This window comes from Homarus americanus, unplaced genomic scaffold (genome assembly GCF_018991925.1).
Source record: "Homarus americanus isolate GMGI-L3 unplaced genomic scaffold, GMGI_Hamer_2.0 scaffold4060, whole genome shotgun sequence".
Classification (NCBI taxonomy): domain Eukaryota; kingdom Metazoa; phylum Arthropoda; class Malacostraca; order Decapoda; family Nephropidae; genus Homarus; species Homarus americanus.
The window spans coordinates 11300461-11321895 of NW_024746161.1; the positions used below are offsets into that span (position 1 = coordinate 11300461).

General features: G+C 35.0%; 1 protein-coding gene across 8 annotated transcripts in view; it reads right to left on the reverse strand.

Moving 5' to 3' along the window:
• Positions 1 to 18786, reverse strand: part of LOC121879024 (TBC1 domain family member 1-like) — a 43971-nt gene extending 25185 nt beyond the window's left edge. Inside the window, exons 1-6 of one of the 8 annotated variants that reach the window (XM_042385490.1) lie at positions 18656 to 18786; positions 16685 to 16756; positions 12686 to 12742; positions 7956 to 8069; positions 2426 to 2582; positions 1895 to 2126 (exon numbers count right to left, since the gene is read on the reverse strand). In XM_042385490.1, the coding sequence (XP_042241424.1) occupies positions 1895 to 2126; positions 2426 to 2582; positions 7956 to 8069; positions 12686 to 12742; positions 16685 to 16706 (582 nt within the window). In that variant the 5' untranslated portion in view covers positions 16707 to 16756; positions 18656 to 18786. The remainder of the gene's footprint in view (positions 1 to 1894; positions 2127 to 2425; positions 2583 to 7955; positions 8070 to 12685; positions 12743 to 16684; positions 16757 to 18655) is intronic. The other 7 variants (XM_042385492.1, XM_042385491.1, XM_042385493.1 and 4 more) reach the window with 7 other exon arrangements.
• Between the last annotated feature and the right edge of the window lie 2649 nt (positions 18787 to 21435).

Below are 21435 nucleotides of genomic sequence, written 5' to 3' on the forward strand. Positions count from 1 at the left end.
GTGACTGTGAAGTGATTTTGGCTATGTTTTTTGTGACTGTAAAGTGCTTTGTCTCTTGTTGTCAACATGTGAGCAGTGGTGGCTGCTATCATTGATCTTATGTTATCATTGTTTGCTTCATGTTTGTGACAAGTGCTTTAGCTCTGTTTTATGACTGTGAAGTAAGCAGTGTTCTTGTTTAATTGTTTTATGTATATTATTAGTGTATGATTTTTGTTTAAGGTGATGATACATGCTGGTGTTGGACTGGCTGGGAATGTATTCCATCAAACCCCATGTTATAATGGTCCCAATCTACAATATTTCAGCTAGCAATGGGTTTTCAGGAACCTAACTCCATTGTATAAAAGGGGAATACCAGTACAGTGTACCGGTAACCTGTTACAAGTACTTAAAAAATGCGACCTTCTTAAATAACAGCAATTTCCTATACAGTCTCTCCTTGACTTACGAAATATGTGACTTACAACAACCCAGACTTACGATGTTCATTTACGTTATATTACAGTAAAATATTTTTCATTATTTTCGCGTCCAGAAGTCTGGTCATAATGTCTAACGACCCTGTACGACAACTTTGGCTGGCACCCTGCCGCGTGGTGTACAGCATCCACGTAGTATCCCGCTCAGTTTGTGTGTTAAAAAGTAAAAGTTTTACAATTATTACAGTAGGGTTGGGATGTATAGCGAGATAGGGTCCAAGAATGTTCGCTATGTACTAAATCGTGATATATAATTACATGTAATCAATGGGGAAAATAGGGTTAGGTTCTGGAGGCCAATAAAAGTGACTAAACTTAACATAAACTGGCACAGACTAAAGTTAGCAGAATATAAATTGCACTGCTGGAATCCTTGCAAGACAGCGAATAATTTGAATATAGACATCAAATATTTTACACAAGAGGTAATTTTTTTAGTCTTTTAGAGTATACTGTACTGTACTGTACTGTACATTTAGGTACTGTACAGTTTTTCAACTCGTATTTTGGGGGCAATTTAGGGGATTTTTAGGAGTTTCTGATTTCATACGGTTTTTGGTTTTATGTGAGATCCCAGGAACACAACCCAGAGCAAGTTGTGAGTCTTCTGTAAATAAAATTATCACTATATATAGGAAAATGTCGATAATTTTGGAAGCAGCATATAATTTTTGTTTTATATATATACCTGTAAAGTCTCTATATATCCCGACCCTAATGTACTACGTATTATTTTCGTCGGTTCGACTTACGACCTGGTAGTCGGAACGGAACCCAGTCATAAGTGGAGGAGAGACTGCACTGTATCTGGCTCAAGAGCTGGTCCCATGGTTGCCACATGTATGAGTTTCAACCTGTATTAGTATGTTCTCATTTGTATTATTATTAATACTATTATCAATACCCCAATGAAGCCCTCATATACTATATAAGAAATGCCAGAAACACTGTTGGGAATGCCTCTCCATACCTAGAATGGCATTAAAGACCCTTTTAACATAAACTTGATTAACACTCACTTATTCATGAACACATCCTGAGCTAAGTGAGGTATCAGTGTACAGTATGTCATTCCCCTGACATTGGATACTAAATTAATATCCATTCATAAACATTACCATATGGAAATCACATTCAGACTTAGCACAGTACACAATATTTAATATACAATACAGTATTTTCTCCATACAGTACAGTACTTCCTCCATACAGTACAGTACTTTCTCCATTCCTGTAACCCACATGGATCCCATATCTACAGCATGTGTAAAAAATGCAAAGTAATAGTTCATACATGTACAAGAGCAAGATAATTAGCAACAAATTACAGTAATTTTAGTCAGTAGCTTTGTACTTGAAAATATATAAAGTCTAACCACAAAACAGAAGCAAACTTTATCAGCTATCCTTACCTCATATTTTCCTCTTTGTTCTTCTTTTATTTGTTCCAAGAGAAGTAATTTTGCCCAAACTACACCCCGAAACCTATCTGGAATGCCTTTGTATATTCTTTTGATGAATTTGTCTTTGTCCCAGTATTTATCCCAGCTTTTGATCATCTTCAACCACTTTGGGATCCGGGAAAGCTCAATTTCCAATCTTTTTTCCTCTTCCTTTGAGCGAGACTGGGGTAATCTTGTGTCACTGGTAAAAGTATTGCAAGACATAAATTGAGGCTATTTCAATAATAAAATAACTTAATAAATACATTCATGATTTAACAGAGATGAATGATCTTTTTTGTAGTGAATGAAAAGGAGAATGTCCCATTCCAGATTTTATTTATTTTTTAATGAGACTAAAACAAAAACATTGTTCAGAAAATCCACTACAGTAGTATACAATATTCAATTGTATTCATATGAACTATTGTAGCAAAAATCTATACCAAACCAAAAATGCATTCAATGTACTGTACAGTAGATTCATTCAACAAGACTCACTGTATAAAGCCGTATCTGTCTGTGGAATGATAAACCTCGAATTCTGGGTCTTCCCATGGGTCTATGATAGCTCCTTCTTCGCGGCCGAGTTCGTATCGTCCAACAATAGTTGCACGTTCTTCCCGTGCCCGGATGAGCAGCTCCTCCTCGCTCAATCCTGCAATATAATCATTTCTATAATAAAAAAAAATACCGACAGTTAAAAATACACACTGTATTGATAATTGTATATAAACACTCACACATACCCGGTACATATAACATACTGAACCTTCATCAGCAAGGCTTGAACTCAGATTTACAGCATGTTAACTCTCTTAAATGTAAGGTGCATGAAATCTGTGAAGGCCAAAGAACTTCAAACTTTCATCCCTATAGTACAAGAAAAATCTGAAGAGTAAGTTTATATGCAAAATAATTCTTTTCATATTACAGTAAATATAATCGATCTAAGTGTTTTTTTATGATTAAAAGCCTGTTAATATATTGTACAGGATAATTTTTTTTAAATTACTGTATAACTCCCACTTATTCAATTTTATAAATCTAATATACTGTACAGTCTGTACCTCTATTATTTGCCAAACAAAATTCTGTTCAAAGACATATAATGCAAACCTAATCTGTCAAGAGAAACTATTAATTGTAAAAATGAAATTTATAATCTAACTTCTACTGACAGCAAACTATTTTCTTCTTAACCTCTAGGAGAAAATAGTATGTGGTTTCTGCTCTAGTTATGAACAGAGAAAAAGGCTTTAACCATTTCACAGAGACCTTTACAGCTCCTGAGGTCTCTTATACAGTGAATCTAACTGCTAATTGACTAGACATTTTATAATCTGTCTACTAAACTAACAAGAAATTAAACACATTCAGCGTATGTACACATTTATCATGTGTATATTTTAGTAAAGTGTATGTACAACTATACCTATGCAGAATTCAAAATAAAAAAGGCAGTATCATGCATAATTAATAAACAGCATTTTGAACACTTAAAACTCTCTCACAAGTAAGTATGTTTACACTGGTCAGGTCCACCTCAGTTAAGTTTTTAAAAATAAAAATGAAGGGTCAAAACACAATATCCAATTTTATTGCTTTAGGGAACAAACACAATGTCCTAGGAGATCCACACCATCAAAACACTGCCTGCCAGAGCCTATCAATACCTGAGGGCTCTGACAATCTTTGCAGTGGGATTCATCTTCCAGAAAAACAGCTCACTGTGCTGCAAAACAGCTCCTCACCCAGCAAATCCAGGGTCATATCATTATTTCAAATGCCCAACCACTGACAAGGCTCTGTGCTTCAGTCCTCTCAGTTCCTGCCAATTTTGAACAATTAAAGAAAGAAAGAAAGAAAGGGAGGAAACTTGGATACTAGTTTCTTCCACTCACTAACAAAAACCAGACTCACAAGTAAATACAGTCCAGTATTTTAATTTGTATTACCATTTTTTTATACTGAACTAAGGTTTATATGTGTGCAGATGCACATAATGCTTTTCACCTTTCCCATATGTAAAGCATTAGGGGAAAACATCTTGTGTACCAGAGCATCTGGGGTTTGTTGTGTAAAGACAATTGCTAGGATTTCTGAAAATTAAATACCAGATACTTATGTGCAGCATAAAGCAGAGACTGTCATTTTGCAGTAACACATAGCTACTCAGTGGTATTTGTGTGTACTGTAATATAAAGATACACAAATAAATGCCAGAATACATAAAATGTAAAAACTCATAATAAGTGTTTTCTTATGAGGTACTGAACGAGATTAAAGGTATTTGATTGATCATTAACAGGTCACCACTATGCATTGTATTTCACATTTATTTAAAAAATCTGGTTAATTGTTTGGCCTTCTCAATTGAAAAAGGAAGCCAAAAATAGGCACCCCATCACTTCTTAAGCCATTAATATACCACTGTGTCCAGCTCTGTTGACCCTGCTTCATGCAATGATTTATGCTTGGCCATGCTCTTGTTTATTTCACTGCCAGCATAGAACTAATTTCTTTTCATGCTGCCTCTTGATATCATAAACTTGTGTTCCCAACATCATGCTGTTCATTGTGTACTGAAACACCTTAGCCTAGTTTCTTTAATATTTCAGCTTTCTGCCTAATATTATGAGTTATGTGCTTCTATTGCTATTCAAAGCATCACTAACCCATGGTCTTTTTGGGAACCTATTGTTTAGAATGGCCGAATTCAAGAAACAAATTACAGTCACAGTCACGGAGAACATTATGATGCAAGACAACAACTGCTTGGGTGAAGGGAGTCCAAAGGGTTTATTGCAGCTAAACTCCCCCCAAAAATGCTCAAATCTTGATGCACACTTTAAATCTGAAACTGTGCAGATTTTTTAATTTTGGATTTTTAAGTTTTGGCTATAATGGCTCCTCCAACATCTTTAAGTTCTTCTACAAGTGAAGAAGCCAAAAATTATATTAATACAGTACAGTACTACACTAGAAACTAAATTGGAGATATTGAGAAGTCTTGAAAGAGTTTAGCATACATACTGGAATTATATTCATGCACTATGATTATTCAGTACACTAACCCCAGGAACTGATCACAGTGTTATTAGCAGCCTTTTATTTTATTCAATTGTTACATTCTGGGAGTGACAAAATTTAAATTTAGTTCCAGCAATAAGTTGGATCCTGGGACCAGGGCTTCACCCCTTAGCCTTGTCTGGTTATACAGTTACCCGAGACTTACATTAAGTTACAAAAATTAAGCAATGAGGAGGCCAGCAAGATTTTGTAAGGACGGTGAACATATTTTAAGCATCATTAACATCTATATGGCTGAATTTGGGGGAATAAATTCATCTACTATGCAGGCATCATGTTATGCTGAAGTAACTGCTCTCTATTGGCAATGCTTGACTGGTAGTAAGAAGCCCGGCATAAAAATTTAAACATAACAAGAACAGAATCACTTCTTAATTCATATGAATGATGCATGAACACACACTGCCTTCAATTTCTTTTTATCATTTGGGCTGCAAAACTCTAAGCAATGAAAAACATAAAATTAATTCCCACATACTGTACTGTATAATGAAGCTTACAAGATGACCTGGATGATGAAAGAAATTCTCAAAGAGTGGTTTGATATCATTTTGTACGGAGATGAAGAACAAATTTTCAATACTTTAATGTATTTAGTCAATATCTTATACCTGTATACTCTTATGTTTCTTAAGTTTTAAGATGACCCACTACACGGCAGCAATTACCTCAAAAAATTATTATCTACAAGATGCCAGTGTACTGTAGATACTATTAATAAAAATTCCATTAAATTTGAAACTACTACTTCAAAAGAAAATATCCTTTACAAGATTTGATGCTACACATTTTAATGACAAAAAGGTCAAGGCTGAAATGTTCAAATGATCAAACTGGACATTTTCAAATGTGAAGGTACAGTATACTAACATAACATTAGGTTACACTCATTCTCCTCTAACTTAGCTGCTGAGTTATCTTAATGACTCCCAGGTGTATGCAAGTTGCATAAAAATTAGTTATACAGTACAATCAATTATAGTACAGGTACTGTATGATATAAATAATTTCAAGTTTGGATGCCAATGTGGAGTTACCAATTACACTATAGCATATTTCCTCAAGACCATAAACATGCAACACCCACGTGACATCATACACAACTTATCACACTAATTCAATTGAGGCAGAGTTATGGTGTTGGAAATCTTGACATTGAAAGAATTTATTTAACAAAACAAAATGAACTGAACCTGATCAGCAGATTTACAAAAGAACTTTGAAGAATTGTTTTAACTCATATGTTTACTCTATCTGGCTAACTTCACTTTTGGGTTAACATGCACAAGGAACTCTGGGGAATGAAGCAATACAACCTTCACTTCTTATTACTGGAGAACTGAGTTGGATCAACTTCTACCGTCAAATAATATCACCATTACAAGTTCCAATGTACAGGGGTAAACTCAATAATCTGACACCTGGCATATAACCCTTGCTCATATCCTAAACTTGGTAGATTCCGACTGGGCACTTTTCATAAAAATTGGCAAAAGCAAATTTCCTTTTCAAAAGATTACCAGATTTTTCATCTCTGCATTTTCCTAAAAGATGATATAATGCTTATGCACATACAGTAACAGATACTGCATGTATTGATGGAGATATACATTTACTGTATAATTAAAGAATAAAATACATAAACATGTCCTGTAAAACATTGTTATGCAATTTACTGTACTACTGTACATAAAAAGGTTATTTTCATTTTCTTAACTACTGTGACAACTCTTCATTTCCACTTCCAAAATAAGATGCATAGAATAACTGATATCTAATTATACATAGGAAAAAGATAAAGGTTTGTGTTTTGCAAGCTGTGCACTTTTGATATCACTTACTTGGCCTTTGGAAAGCATCATGATAATAGCCGAGAGCAACACTCTCCAGCACCCCAAGTGGATGTGACACAATTAGCTGCCAAACAGCCACCCATAAATGTTTATACCAATTTAAGATTTTTAAAGTCATTTGCAAGTATTGATAAAAAAATATATATATACAGTATATGATTGTTCTACAATACTGTACAGTACATCAGGTACTCTAGTACAGGAATTAATAAAAACAATCTTTTTGTTTGTTTGTACTCGTCCTTGGAAGGTTGACATGAGTCTAAAACCAAACAGGCACCAAAAGAGCCAAAAATGAATTCTTAGTGAATTTACTAAAGTAGATAAAAAAAAATTATGACATCAACTGATCACCTCACCATAACTAATGGAGCAGTGACAGTAAAATAATCCTGGAGTCTTCCCAGTTTTCTTGGAAATTCTGGATTAATGAGAAGAGTTTACAAAAGAAAAATTAGCTAGTTTTCAAGAAGAGCCAGGTTTTTTAAATACCAGATTATTGAGTTTATGCAATTAATGGAAATGTCCTAATACTGAAGTAATAAAATATGCGCAACGTTTAAATGAAAGGTCACTTATACAGAGAAACATTCATCAAAGTAGACGTATTTCACATATATATACACCGTACAGGCAGACTATGATTTACGAGAGGGTTACCTCTCTGAAAAACCACTCGCAAGTAAATTTTTCATAAATCAATGCATATTTTCCTATTGATTCTCATTAGATTATTAGATATGATCTCTACGAGAAAAAACAAACCCCCCTCAAGCCCTAATTCATCATCTTTGATTTACATGGCACAAACACTGTGGTCACAGACACTTGAGCTATGACCGACACTTCAAGGAGTCTTGGTTCCTCCCGGTTGTGCTTTCACAAAGCCCTCAAATACAAAAGTAATAAAACTGAGTTTAACAGAGCTGAAAAGAAACATAAAGTGCTAAGTGTAAAAAAAATAAAAGTGGATATTCTATGAAAACTGAAGCAAAGACAATATATGAGCAAGGTGCCTAGATAAAGTGTTTTACGAATATTTTAAGCAACGAAATGTCTGCAAAGAGGCGTAAAATATTACGTACGCCAGCTAGCATTCCCGTCCGGCCGCTCCCACCCTCCTACCAGCCAGCCAGCTACACATCTGACTCGGCTCAGCTGACGCTCCGCTCCTCGTGCGTTGTCAGCGTTCTCCATACCTTCAAACATCTCTCTTCATTTCCAAATTCCACACTTTCTCTTACAATTCTAGACCTTTATTGTACATAATTAGCAAATAAAATTCAAATACAGAATGATTTTCTTTTATCAGTACTGTATCTAATTTTCCACATACAGTATTACATGAGAGAAAATTAGGAGAAATTGTACAGTCAGCTAACTGGCTCAGTGACTGTGTGTGGGGCAGTGAGAGTGAAAATTCACTTGTCTTCAAGTGAAAGAGGAGTAAGTTATACATTGATTGTAGGAGAATGATGACACACTGAAAGCTTATTTGAAGACTTAGTAACACTGCAAGTGGTAGAGAATAATGAAAAAATTTAGTGAAATAAATAAGCATAGTACTGTACAGTACTATGCATTATTTTACCATATAATCATAATTAAATTTTGTCCTCATAATTTCAGGGTTTTTTACTCGCAAATCAAATTGTGGGACAATTTTTCTTCCGAAATAGCAAATTTTCATAAATCAAATCTGCATTAATTGGGGTCTGCCTGTATACAGCATTTCATTTTCTTTTAAAAAATGATAAGAGCATGTCTACCTATTATCAGATGTTTAATGACAAATTTTGATAACTGGACTTTGTTCAATTAAGTTCTCACTTCCTTAGGGTTAAGAAAATCTGTGGAAAAGTCGTCAACTTCCATCTTTGTGAAGTGAGAGAGTTTAGCAGCATAATTTACAATCCTAGATATTCAAATAACAGCTGTGAAGGAAAATGGAGAGTTGATCCCAAAATCCTGTAAACCAAGACTGGATCAAGTAACTCTGTATGTCAGCAAGTCAGTAGGTCAAAATCCCTGGCCCCAGAGCCTTGACTTATACAACCCAGAAACCCTGCATCTGTAAAAGTCCAGTAAAATCAGAGAATTAGAGATGCAATCTCTCATAGATCAACTGGTCAACTGCAGCCTCTATACACAGTACAGTATAGGGGTTATCCAGGGAGAACCAATTGTATTAGCTGACAGCAGAGAGCCTACACCACCATAGTACCGAGCATGTGTTCATGTGATTCTATACGAGATGTTCAAGCAACCTTACTTTCCAGCTCAATCCAGCATCCTTAAGCAGGGGGGCAAGATCTGAATCACTCAATCCATACTCATGATAAAATGAGGTTTTAGGATCAATCCTTCATTTATAACTAACACATTAGATCTGGTGACTCATATATGCTCAAGTCAGTTGGTACTGATTGGAAGGATTGAGACAAATTAAAAGAAACAGCAAAACTTATATCCTTCATCCCAGTCAGCAGATTCAAAAGCATCAAATGTTCCCAGGTGTCATGGAGACCCAATCAAAGGGATCACTACTGTGTGAAAGGGTAGATCATACTTTGAAGGGATTAGGTTACATAACTTTAGAAGATAACCTAAAGTGCTCCCACTGAATGGCCAAGCTCCTCTAAATCATTTCAGTGCTGTATGCTCAACAAAGCGCATAAAACAACTTAAGCAAGAAACCTTATAAGTGCATTTTCATGTTAGAATCCCTGAAGCAGGGATATCTCATAAGATATTCAGAGTGGAACATTCCTGGAATTTCACACCAAATACACTCCTCCTCAGTAACAGGATCACCTCTAACTAGCCTTGGGCAAACACCTAACCTGGTACACATACATCTTATAAAAAATAAGCTAATCTATAAACAGCCTCAGTGCACTGACCCCATAGCAAGTCTAGTATCAAACTCTCCACTAAGTCGTCAAGCAAACACACTGTAAAGTGTTTGTATGAATAAAAGTAAAACCTAAGGCTGTGTGGCTGACAATGCACCCTCTTTTTAAGTGCCAAAAAATATAAAGAACACTTCAATTTCTCTGAAGTCAAAGCAGGAATTAAATATCCACACGTTACAACAGGTGACCGAAATCTGAAGAGGTCAATCCAGATTGAGTGTTCTGTAGTCAACGTAAATAAACAAATTAAATATATCAGTGTACGCATCTTGTTATGCCCAAGAGCAAAACACTAAAGTCTTCTCCGTTTCTAGAATGCCTTTGTACCAAGTGGTTGCCCTTTGGGAGCCTGGTATGAATGATATCTGTATTTTCAAAGTTATTAAATTTTTAGTCGCCTAGACTTGCTGACTACAGAGTTTTTTCATCCTCATGTAATGATGTAAAATTGTTTGAGAAGTTAAAATAATCATCTTAAAAGGGTGACAGCAACTAGTCAGAAGGCACATGTGGTAATCAGGTAGTCACAAACACAAACCAGTTGACTGAGTTTATCTGATCTTAGGAGTCAATCTCTGAGGATGTCATAATAACAACTGTATATGGGGCACAATTAGCAATAATGCAAAAGATTATTTTTCACTTTTATAACAACTTTCTCCTATGGGAAAAGTAAAGTCTTCTGAACAGTGAATTCAATAAGGTTAATGGAGAATTTAGTACAGGTATAGGCCCTCAAATCCAGAACACTTGGGACCAAGACAACTGTTTTGAACATCATCCAGTTTTCTCAATCTTAGGTCATCCATGTTACCATCAACCCACCAGTGGAATATATCAAGTTTTGATTCCACACACACTATTACAAATGCGGTTGAATTTTGTTTTACTTCTTAAATAACAAAATAAGGAAAATATCGCTGTATGCATACTGTACTTTAAATAAAATAAAAAATATATTAGATATCGTTTTTTTAGAAGTACCCTATACTGTACTGTACAGGGCTGCAGCGGTAGGCCTACATCACACTGTATCTTGGGTTTGTTTATGCCTGACTCCCAGAAGCTCATGTGTCTAGCGAGACATTTTCAGTAAATAGAGAGTTTATAAACAAATATTTTCTAATTGAATAAACTACCCAATACAGTACGTACCTTGATTTTCTTTATCTATATTTATTTGTATTACAGTAATAAAATATCCTTTATGTTTTCATATACTGTACAGTCTCTCCTGGACTTATGACAACCTGGACATACGACGGCCATAGTCGTATAAAATATTTTTCAAATTACGTATTTTCGAGTCCCGACGTTAGTGATCGCGCTGTGTACTGACAAAATTTTCATTTGTAATTCCCTTTAAAATGGCTGGCAAGCGTAACAGTGAGAGTTCTCGTGGTGCTGAGAAGAAAAAGAGACACCCATTTTAGAATTTCTATGTATTGTATTATTTTTGCCTTTTCGACTTACGACCAGGTCGTCGAGATGGAACCCAGTCGTAAGTCGATGAGAGACTGTACTGTGCCTTTAAAAAAATAATATTGATCAAATTAAACCAAAGACTTGAGGTAACTTATGCCAGACACTGCCTGTTCTCACACAGGCCATGTGAGAAAAAGGAAGAAAATTTAACCTAACCCAGGGAAGGAAATAACCGACTTTCGAGGCTTTCTCGTTTTCTGAGATCCGGTTTCGAGGGTCTGTACCTGTAGTCTAAACTTGCATCTGACTTTTCTGACAAATAATCTCAAGGGATTTGGGATACTTTCTTTTTATCCAATCATCTTTGAGGAACACTTAATAATTAGGGTGGGAAATTCTTCTTGGCTTAGATGGCAGGAAATCAATTATCATGGTCTACAGTATTAACATTCAGTTGCTTCAATCATGAAACTCTGCCATTCTTTCAGTACTAAAATGTGCAGTCTGTTCATACTCTCATAAAACTTAAACTCTCTATGGAAATCACACTTTAAAACTACTTCCTCCTTATCAGTTAAAATGTTATCCCATTATAATCACCTCTTAAAAAAAATTGAATATCTCGTAGAATATCAACTGGACTTCTCCCTTACCAAACAATTCATGCATTTGGAGATTCTTCAGGGAAATAATAATTTAAAGATGACCAACCATAAAACCACTGTGTTAATTCAGAAGGACAGTATTTGCTTGTAAAACTACTGTATATACTACTGTATCCCTCTTTGAGACAATTAGATACATTTGTTTGAAGATTAACTATGATGCCTGGTTGTGTATAACTATTACTGGAAAAGAGGCATTCTCATGAAATAAAAGGAAGATTTGTATACTGTATAGACGACCATGTTCCCATAGGTATTTAGTTAATAGCCAATTGAGGTATTAAGTGTTTCATATACTGTACATGCTAATGATCCTCTTTTAAAGGTGCACATTATAATTATATCTTTCACTAAGAGCATATAACTTCATCAGAGGGCTATCATAATAAAACTACTCATTAAGAAATGCATAAATTATTAGCAATCTCAATTATTCAAATTACAAAACAAATTTTCATATTCCAACATAAAAGTACCTCAAACTTTAAATTTAAAATCAATTTAGGCAGTCAGAATATGCACTACGTATTTATCTTTCCATGAGGACAGGAACACAACACAAAATACTGTACAATACAACATTCCATCTTTATCAGACAACTAATGGAAACACAAGCAAAACAACCAACTGTACACAACATGTGCATGTCCATGATTAATACCTGAAATGAAAGGCATAAACAGCAGTAACGGTGTATAAAGTAAAGCACTTTAAGGGTTGGTGGATAAAATAAACTTTAAGGGGATATGTTCACAATAAGACTTTTCAAGGAAGTAAATGGAAGCAGGGACAGAGAGATAAAAGTTTACCCATGAGAGACCGGGAGTCTGGGTTCAGCATCTTCCGAATGTCCTGATTTCTGCGAGCTAGGGGGAGGTGAAGTTATTATTCAACCATTTATGAAGGGTATAAAATTCTCTTCCTTTACATGCAAATACTTTTTTTTATATTGGTATATCTTATCCCTTAGGCCCCGGGTGACGTTCCAGAACGTCCTCCTATTTTCCCGCCATTTTTTTTATTTATTTAATTTTTTTTTAAGTTTATTTTTTTCTTGATTTATCCCCGCGGGGGTACTGTCAGCAGCACCCTAACCCGGGGCTTAAGGGTAAAATGCCATCTGCAAACTGCAGGAAATCCTTAAAGATAATTAACATATGCTGAACAATGATGGATTCTTAGATAATTATATAAAAGATTATTTTACTCAAGCTTTAGTTTATTCTTAAGTATAAGCAGCATTAATGGGTACATATTTAGACTATTCTGCACATGACATAGATGGTGATAACAGAGGAATTTGAAGAAAAAAATAACTTGCACAACAGGATATTCTGATGATTAAAAATCAATAAAGTACAGTATTTCCCGTACCTTTTGTAAAGTTGTGTCATAAAATCCCTTATAAAAGGTTTACCATATATTGCAAAAGGTATTAATACAATATATATAATAAATATTTATGCAAAAATGGGTCATGTCAACAAGACCACTCGAAACTAAAAAAAAAAAAAACATTAATAATATAATATATATATATATATATATATATATATATATATATATATATATATATATATATATATATATATATATATATATATATATATATATATATATATATATATATATATATATATATATATATATACACACACACACACACACAGTGGGGTATGCTATAACGAACGGATTCTACTACGAATATTCCTATAACGAACGGTTTTACCTATAAAATTGAGAATGCTATAACGAACGCAACTCCTACAACGAACACGGATGAATACGGGACTATTTCGTCTGGCACATGAATATTGTTGTACCACGGCTCACAGCAAGAGCGTCAGGCGCCATATTGGTTCATTGTGTAGTCAGTGCACCACTGAACTTGTTGAAATTTCGTCTTTTGATGTGGAAATTCGTGTTTTTTTATAACTATTTTGTTATACAAGTGTACAATTGTAACAATGAATCGTCAAAGGCGAGTGAGAAAGCTAATAACCCTTGAAACTAAGAAAGAAATTATAAATAAACAGACAAAGTGCCTGTAAGACAGTCACCAAAGAGGGCTAGGAAGGATGACTCCTCTCCTTCCACCTCTTCTCCATAATTCTCTCCTCCCCCTCCTCCTCTGCCTCCTGTCCTGCATGCTAACAACACTAAGGTAAGATAAAGTACCGTATTTTTTACAATTTCCACGTAAATTTTTCAGTGTTAAGCGGTTGTATTTGGGGCCCTGGAACGGATTATTCCTATAACGGACGAGGTTCTAGAACCAATTAGATTCGTTATAGCATACCCCACTGTATATATATAGTATAGTCTTCATTACGTGGTCAATTGAACCCGTGGAGGTCCACGTAAAAAGAGAAACGCGTAAACGAAATAACAGAACATATGGGACTAATTGAAATAGAGACTGGGCCGACCCCCAAACTCCATTTTTTCCGACATAATACGTACGTTGTAGTAAAAATAACATCTTAACTTTATGATGGTATGCACACAATTAATATTTAAGAGAAATATCAATAATATTAGGTTTTTTAACACTTACGTTAGTAGAAAAGAGGGCTGGGCACACGGGGATGGGGGGTTGGTTCCGAGGCAGAGGGCAGATTATTGGCCCTCACCTGTATCACTTGTATCAATTGTATCACTATCCACCACAGAGGCTGGCAGGGCCTCTGTGTCAAACCCCTCAAAGTCCATATCCTCACTACCACTATCACTGACTTGGGCTGGCTGTGGTGAGTGGCGGGTGAAGAACTCGGTAATGTTTTGTTGACTGGGCGGCCTTGTGCGCACCCTGCCCGCGCCGCTTCCCGCGTATATGATGGAATGAGCCGTGTAAATAAAAATCGTCAGTCTGGCAAGGTGCCGTGTAAATGACCAAACGCGTAAACCACATCCGTGTAAACCGAGACTATACTGTGTGTGTATATATATATATATATATATATATATATATATATATATATATATATATATATATATATATATATATATATATATATATATATATATATATATATATATATATATATATATATATATATATATATATATATATATATATATATATATATATATATATATGTATATATATACATATATATATATATTTATTTATATGCAGTACTGTACATTAAAAGACTAAATTGATACAATATGGAAAGGTCATGCATAAATAAAAAAATATTTAAAATTAATAATTAATTTGGACACATCACAAAGTGACCAAAATGACCAGGTACAAAGTGAGAGTCAGTAAACACCGAGAGATTGTAAATTTAATAAAACAAGGAGGTAGCTTGGTCACTGACTGGCCTGTAGTGGAGTAGTGTGCATGGCAGTCACATAATGAAGAGGTGTGAGGTGTAGTCAGGTAATATTGCCCAGGAATGTTGTGAGGTCTCTAAATGCTGGGTGTAAATGTGCTCCAAGAAGACGTCAGGTGGTCTAATGGTGATGTGCAGGGAGAAAGTGAAGTAGAACAGAACTGCCCCCTATAAGATGGGTGGCGAGAGATGAGTTGGGGTAAGGCCACTGTGATCAAGTCCATGCTACTGTTGTTTAAATACTCACAGCAGTAGAAGTATGCAATTTGTATGGCAGTGTGGGTAGTGAGTGATATAAGGTTGCAGTAGGGATGGTGGCATAAAGTTGTGATATGAGTGTAGTACAGCACTGTAGTATCTTAAGGCTAGTGTTTTAAATTGGTGGACCTCTACACTATCATGGCACCAAAGCAAGTTGTGGTCCATCACACCCACCTAATGCTCAGGACACCTTGGCCATACCACCACCACTATACCTGTATCTTTTAGGTATTCAAACACTATCTCCAAAGTAATTACAAGGTAAAATTACTTATCTACAGTGTCAATTACATTATTGAAGATATTCTAATGGCACATGAAGGAGTAATGACCTCAAATTCATTAATATATTTCAATTTGGACTTGCAAAGGAATCAAAGTGTCAGCTATGACTTTACCTTGGAATGTTGGTGTGCTGTTTACATACCCTTGGCTTTCTCCTGGTGTGCTTATGATATGTGTATGTTATTAATATGTAGGGGGCTGACTGTGAAAGACACCAGTGATACAAATGGGAAATTCTAAGATACATTTATTCTTTTTAACATCCACAAATGGTAAATTTACAAAAGGTATGGGAACTAGTAGACTTGATACATTTTTCCACCCAGCATGAAATTGAAAAAAAAAAATGAAATGACAAAAACATGTTATTTTCAAAAGCCAGGGTTGACAGAGAAATAGAGTGTATTAGCAAGTACTGTATTCATTTTGTAGTCATAAGAGCTTTTGTAGACGAGATGTAAACGAAGACAAACAATAAGATACAAATGATAGCCAATGAAAATGTATACATAAAAAGTTTGTAGAATCCCAAATAGTTCAATAGAGTTTTCTGAAGGGCCTACCCTGATGTTAGATAAAGTGTTCAATATATTGTATCATCAAAATAGTGCTCTTCTTCTTAAATTCACTAAATTTTTTAGATGTACTGAATTTGTACCCAATTACCTTCAATAATTATCATTACATTTATTTAGTTTTGAAAAGCAAAAAAGAATTTTAACATTTCAAGGCATGCATCAAGCCTTATAGGTTTCCACATTATGTATTTCTATAATGGTATTAGAGTTTACGTACAAGTATTAAGGGTACAGAATAACCTTAAATATAGATACTGTATACTGTATTGCACTAAAGTACAGGGTACTTCTAAGTCCTAGTCTTAACTTATATTAATTCACAAAATAAGCATGTTATCCATACCAGCATCCATGTTGCTTGTCATTCATTTGAGTCATCAACCAGAGTATCTCTTTGCACCCATCACATCAGCACCTGAAAAAATGATCAACAACATCATATTAATGCACAGAGTACAGTACGTGATAAGTCGTACAGTACTGTATTTACATAAAAACAAAATGAGTGGATTATGGTAAGAATTCTCACAAGCATATCTATAATATTATTATTAAGTCTAAATCATCATCCATCCAGAATCAATTTCAAGTAAACACTCGAGTGACTATTCATCGATGACAACTTAAAATGGAAGAACGATCCTGACTGACATTTCCTTTTATGCCCAAGTCTGGATCAAGCAAGTTAAACAAAGATCAGAGTACATGTATTGTAGTGTGAGAAAATAAAATAAACACGAGTATTTCCAAAACCAGAACAAGTTACACGAGGTAGCAAAAAAAAAACGGGCATATACCTACGTTAATAATCAAGACTTCAATATACCGAAAAACTTGATAATCTGGACTTCAATAAACCAACAACACAATAACCTGGACTAACTGAAAGATTCAATTATGTGGAATTCATTAAACCAAACAACTCAATGATCCAGACCATTAGAGCCTTAACTAGCCAATGAGCTTTTCTCCTCAGTCCTCAATTGTTTACCTTTTGTGTTTGATGAGGTAAACAGTACAGTATATGTTAGGTTAAGTGGTTCTCTCTGATGAATCATATAATGTAGCCGTCATTTGTAACTTATTCCTGTCTGAGAAAGTCATGTCATCAATGAAGACCACTTCCCTGGGTAGATGTAGATTTAGTGTTCAGGGTTAAAAACATCACCACAAAAAAATATGACAGAAATTGCAAATTATTGTCAATATGGTAATACACTGGTACAACGACTCATGATAATCAGCAACTTGATGATAATTTTCTATACAACAGAAGAAAATATCTTTCTTACTTTTAGATCTAGAATATCCCAAAGAAATTGAGGAATTAAATCTTTCTCACTTTTTGTTTGTCTCTAATTTTTATTATGACTAAATACAGTCCCTGCATACATGAACACCATGTTTAAGATTCTTTGGTTGACAAATGCTTCTCAGAGACTGACAGAATGCCGAGTGACAAAATGCTTCAGTGACCCTTCCATACCTTACACATCCATAACCAAACCTACCTAACATAAATCACCTTACCAAACCTAACCAAAAACAATATAGTTTCATAGTAGGGTAGATAGGTTGGGTAGTTTTGGCTAGCTCATCTTATCTTGCAACAAATATAATGTAATGTAATAAAGTCAACATGGCAATGCTAAGAGCTGGTGCTTGCAGAATAATTACCAGGAAATCTTCCTTATGTTGCTGAGTCAGTACGACTGTCAACTTTTGAGATATTCTTGACAAAAATTCTACAGAAAACTTGTCTAAAGTTCCTGGTTAGCCTATATTTGTCAGTTCCAATTGTTCTTCCCTTATATAAGAATATTTTTCAAGGAATGTTCACTTAACGGTAATTCATTATTCATATAGTATATAAAAAATATTCACAATATTTATTCCATAGTCTTGTCCACAGATACAATGTAAGATTCTACAATATAGAATTTACATATTTTGTGTGCACTGATTGTGATTTAATATAAATCATCTCCAGGAACAATCAGATAAAGTTTCATGTCATATAAAAGACCAATTAATAAGCGCCCACCTTTCACCAACAGATTTATACACTTGTGTGACCAAGTTTACATCCAATGATTCTTCCAAAGGCTATAAATAAGATATACACCAACCAAACTCACCCCAGAGGCAAGCTTCCTTTAATCACTGACGATAACAACGGAAACGCCCACAACATTCATCACCAATTGTATTAATCATAAAATTTTCTCTCACCGTGGCGTCAACTTCTCCAGTGTTAATTACAAGACTAGATCATGATCACACCACATCAACAGAGACCAATCATCTTACTCACCCTATAAACTGGAATTAATTATTATGACCCTGGGTAACTCCATCAGTCATAAAATAAAGAGATTCCGTACCGCATATTGGTCAATGTTTAACACTCTTGTGTACATGTAGCTGCTGCCATCTGTGGCCAATCACAACACGGCTAGTTTGGTGGTTCTATATAGTAAACAACCATTGATATATATTGATTCATTGATGTTTTACCTTATAAATTGAAGTAAAATAATTCTAATTAGTGGTTTTCCTTTCGTTTTTTAACTTTAATTTGTTTTGGGAGGCAGATAGGGGGTCACAATATGCATCCATTCTGAGTCTCATAATCATTCTTAAAACTTTATACAAAGAAAAGTTAACAACACCGCCCCTTTGAAATCTTTCAGTTAATATACACAGATTGAAAATGTTTTCTTCATGGTCTTATTTCTTTATTGGGCGAACTCAGATATACATTTTTTTTACCGCGCATTTTCTGTGATATGAATTGAAAGAAGAGGTGATGAGCAGCACATTGTAGTAGTATCACTTTATCTTATCTCGTACAATCATAGAATATCTCGCGAAGGAATATCACCATGAGATAATATCGCCTACTTGGCTCAGTTGCTGGTTACTGATGTACAGGACTGGAGTTTTCGACTTATGGATGAGTAGAAAAAAATAACCAAACACCATCATTATTCATTAACTTTAACTCACTAGGAGGCTTCAAAATGTAGGTTGGATAGATTTATGGATGATTGAAGCCCGCTACAGTTTCATCCATTTTTATATTAATATATACGAAAGACAAGAGGATAATTTTATGTACTTTGCACCGTGGTCGTACTACCAATAAGTTCTAAACCTCTATGTGATTATTTATCTGTTACGTTTTACTATTTACAGTATATCTAAAGTGTTATGCTAGGGCTTCAGCAACTATGGGAGGGGAGTTGAAACTAAGTAAATAACGGTAAGGTGACCCACATAGTAGTTACTGGTTAGATACAGGCTGATCAATGGCCAGAGACCTCATGCCCTACTTATCGTTTGTATTGCTCAGTCAATTGCTGGCATGATCCAAGTTTATAATCCATAACGATGGGTTGTATGCAAAAGCAACCATTCGAAAAACACATACAAAGAACGTGTGACACTTATTCAAACTAGACAAACACTGAACTCCCCCACCCCACCTAAAGAAAATAACTTGCAACTTAATTTTATACTTATTGATAACTGAAGCTTATCCTCCATAAGTACTGTAGTTGTATTTTGCAAGTAAATTTTAGCAGTGAAATGCAATAATGGTCATACGACGTGACAAAATAAATCCTGGAATAATGGTATGTACAGTACAAGAGCATAACATAATGGAAGAGTAATATAATGTTCCGCACTGTGTCGCCGTGTTACCGTGAAGGGGACTAAAGGTTTGGGGCCCAATTAGTGTGGGGCTAATTGGGAAATGGGTTAATTGACTTGCATTCGACAAAAGGGTTCTGCACACACACTGCCCTGAAAACAGTCCCAGCGAATATTCTAGTCCTATAAAACTACTATTTCACTTCACTAATATTACAGATTCAGATATAAAAAACATACTTGTTAAAAATCCAACAGCTACACAACTCGGAACTGTTGAAGAATTTAATTAAGACGATTCAAAACATTAAAAAATCCCTGGTAGTTTTTTGTTGTTGTTGTTGTTTCATCCAAACTGATATTCTACTTTATTTACGGTGCTGGATAAATTACTCGAATATATTACTGTTCCTGTGGCACACATGGCACTGATTATTCTGATTTGTGATGTACCATTAACGAGTGTGGCCAATTTTGTGACAAATAATTCATTCTGTGGCAGCCTATCCTCTTTCATTCTCTCCTCCGCACGCTTCCCCTTCTCATGCCAAAAAACTACCACACTAAGTCGTTATTTCTTTGAGGTACGGTATCTGAATGCTCTAAGCTACACCACTGATAACAATTATGTATTAATTTAATACATATTTTGTACAGATTTCAATGGCATGCATGAAAGTAATATACTGTACAGACTCGTGCTTTTGAGTAAATTATCATTATATTACCACTCGGTGACATCTCAATGAAATCCCTAATTTACCTGCTGAAATATAACATGATAGGCTAGCCTAGTGTAGAGTAGCATAATCTAGCAACCTAACCTAATCTAACCTAACCTAACCTTACCTAACCTTATGATAGGCTTGATTAGATTAGCTTCTTACCTCTATTCAGAGCCCTAAACATTTTTTTTTTATAAATTTCAATACTTTCTACCTTTTCTCCAAGACATTATTTATATTTTGAAACCAGAACGCTAATCTACGTCAGATTAATGTGTTTTTATTATAAAAAAATGTAGTTCATCAAAACGAAAAGAACCAAACTATGAAACACTGATTATTATATATGTATTTTATTCATTTTTCATTCATAACAGCTTTTGTCTCTTTGTGTACAACTCATTCAGGGCGTCGCAATTTTTTACGACGAACCATCAATTCACACGACGCAATTTTTATTTCAGATACAATAAATTAGTAGCGGCATGGTTGCAGTGTGTGGGATGGAGATGACAACGCCCACCCACCACAACCTCAGTTCAAGGCCGTTGGGGACGAAGAACTTGGGGGAGTGTAGTGGGTGGCGGAGGAGAGGTGAGGGGGAGAAGAGGATATACTTGTGAAGGTCACCTCATCCTCATCACTACTTCCAGCTCGCAGACCCTGGGGAGCAGTGTGTGAAGTAGTTAATGAATATATTAAGGATCCTTTG